Source organism: Diachasma alloeum, unplaced genomic scaffold (assembly GCF_001412515.2).
Source record: "Diachasma alloeum isolate Michigan unplaced genomic scaffold, Dall2.0 Dall_scaffold_00418, whole genome shotgun sequence".
NCBI lineage: Eukaryota > Metazoa > Arthropoda > Insecta > Hymenoptera > Braconidae > Diachasma > Diachasma alloeum.
The window spans coordinates 2,761-4,864 of NW_021680557.1; the positions used below are offsets into that span (position 1 = coordinate 2,761).

The 2,104-nt window shown below is 37.6% G+C and overlaps 1 protein-coding gene across 1 annotated transcript; it reads right to left on the reverse strand.

Moving 5' to 3' along the window:
* Positions 1–349: 349 nt before the first annotated feature.
* On the reverse strand, positions 350–1,481 carry LOC107042105 (copper homeostasis protein cutC homolog). Its single transcript, XM_015262984.1, has 2 exons — positions 1,372–1,481; positions 350–1,305 (listed from the first exon to the last, which is right to left on the reverse strand). The coding sequence occupies exons 1-2, from the start codon at positions 1,475–1,477 to the stop codon at positions 566–568; spliced, it is 846 nt and encodes a 281-aa protein (XP_015118470.1). The 5' UTR covers positions 1,478–1,481; the 3' UTR covers positions 350–565.
* Positions 1,482–2,104: the final 623 nt, after the last annotated feature.

Consider the following 2,104-nt stretch of genomic DNA (forward strand, 5'->3'; position numbering starts at 1 on the left):
GAAAACAAAGAAAAAGCCTGGCGATGATCACGGATCTTTTACTGATGGAATAGTATCAGAGACGTAGTGAAGATTGGTGATAATTAAAAAATTTTACAACTCATATTTTAGAACATAATTTAATTTTTTAGCATTTTATCCCCCTAGGGAATAAACAAAATTGAAATAATTTGGAGAGAGGGGAATGATGTGATAAATGTAAAGGCGGTGAAAAACCAAGCAGTACCAGGATAAATAAGACAGATATTTCAACCCTCCCCCCTGTGAATCTCATTCTGTCTAGGGGTTTGTTGCGTGAGGATTTTCCGTAAATAAATGTCCAATTTATGTTGATTCATTTATTCTGTTCATTTTTCGTTTCCATTTATTCCTTTTATTAATTACAATACAATTATATACTTGATATTAATGAAACAAGTGGACAATTGCATTTTTTACCAATGAGTATAATTATTGTTACTTATAAATTAGCAATTTACTTCCGAAAAGCAAAAACGATTTCACAGCAAATTGCCCAGAAATTTATTGAGTTCCCACGACAAATTCAATTGAAAAGTGTAAGTAATCACGCTTTATTGATAGCGTCAATCATCTTCCTCACCAAATCTTCACTCGCTACAAAGAGAAAACTCTCTGTATCTGCCATTTTAACTTTATTTGCTGTTTGCGTCTCGGCAACCTTAACTTTGGCAGACGCATGAAACTCTTTAGCTTCCGATGTCTGCTTAATTTCGGAGATATTGTCTGGATTGATACCGCTTCCCAGCATCAAAATAATCCGATCTCCTGCAATTTTTACGAGTCTTTTAATCAACTCTAACCCCTCCATAGCTGTATTCTTCTGTCCTGAAGTTAAAATTCTTTCGAAACCAAGGCTTATTACATCTTCTAGAGCTTCAAGAGGCTCTTGAACCTCATCGAATGCCCGGTGGAACGTCACTTTCTTCGGCGCAACCGCCGAAATTATTTCTCTGCAGAAATTTTTGTGAATTTGATAGTTTTCCGTTAACGCTCCGAAAACAAATCCATCTGCACCACTTTGGCTTAGAATTTTGACGTCGAAGATCATTGCATCCATTTCTTCTCTTGTGTAGATAAAGTTACCAGATTTTATGCGTATCATGCAATAAAGCGGAATTTTCGAATTGCAAGATTTGATTACGTGAAGTAATCCTGGGGTGGGAGTCAGCCCACCTTCGGAAAGAGATGAGCAGACTTCCAGTCGTGTGGCGCCACCTCGGATCGCGTTCTGGGCAGATCGTAGGGAATCTATGCATATTTCCATTGCGTTTTTCGAAGTTTTTTCTGGAAAAAAAGAGAAAGACGATTGAGTGGTTGTGGACTTCGTATTTGGTCATCTATGAAACTTACGAAGTAGATGGAAATATAATGATTGAAGTGATCCGGCGGCTTGATAGTGTACCGAGGAGCGGCTCGTTGGTTGTATCCAAGTACAGTGGACTCTGGTTAGAGGCATATTGGTTAGTGTCGAACTTCCCCTCAATTTTTTTATCTCGCCGCTCGAGCGCTTCCCCCACTCTGTCCCCACCCAAGCCGGAGAGTAAACATTCCAATATTTTCTTCAAATTGCTATTGTCTTCCGATTCCAGTAAAGACGAAAAATAAAATATTCTGCATTTGAATTGTCGATCAAAAAATTTAGTCCACTTCTGGCTGTCATGGGGGAGGATCTCGTTTTGTTGGCATAAAATTAATTCGAAATTGGATTAAATAAAATAATGAAGCGAGGTAAAGAAAACGACTGTAACATTTTTGATTCACATGGTTCGTTAACTCCAGAAGAAATATCTGTTCTATGGAATGTTAGGTACAAAGCTTCTGTGATCAACTATAGTCAATGAAATTTAAAATATTGATAATAAAAAAATCGTCTGAATCTATATGAATATTGCTATTATAGTTGAAGCTGTAAACTAAAGTTTATCATTAAAATAAAGTGTTGAATTGAGAGAGAAAAGCAATAGTATTTTTCATATTATCGTTCCCAGTTCTCGAAAGTCGGGCTCGGCGTGAGCGCGTAGTGGGGGCAGGGAAATAAAGTCGAATTCTCCGAAATCGCTTCCCCTGTCCCGCAAAACAGTCG

What these genes read in the sequence shown, in the direction of transcription:
- LOC107042105 (XM_015262984.1), bottom strand. Translation starts at nt 1,477, where the DNA reads ATGCCTCTAACCAGAGTCCACTGTACTTGGATACAACCAACGAGCCGC. An exon ending in ATTATATTTCCATCTACTTC is followed by an intron (nt 1,306 to 1,371) that starts GTAAGTTTCATA and finishes CTTTTTTTCCAG; the next exon opens with AAAAAACTTCGAAAAACGCA.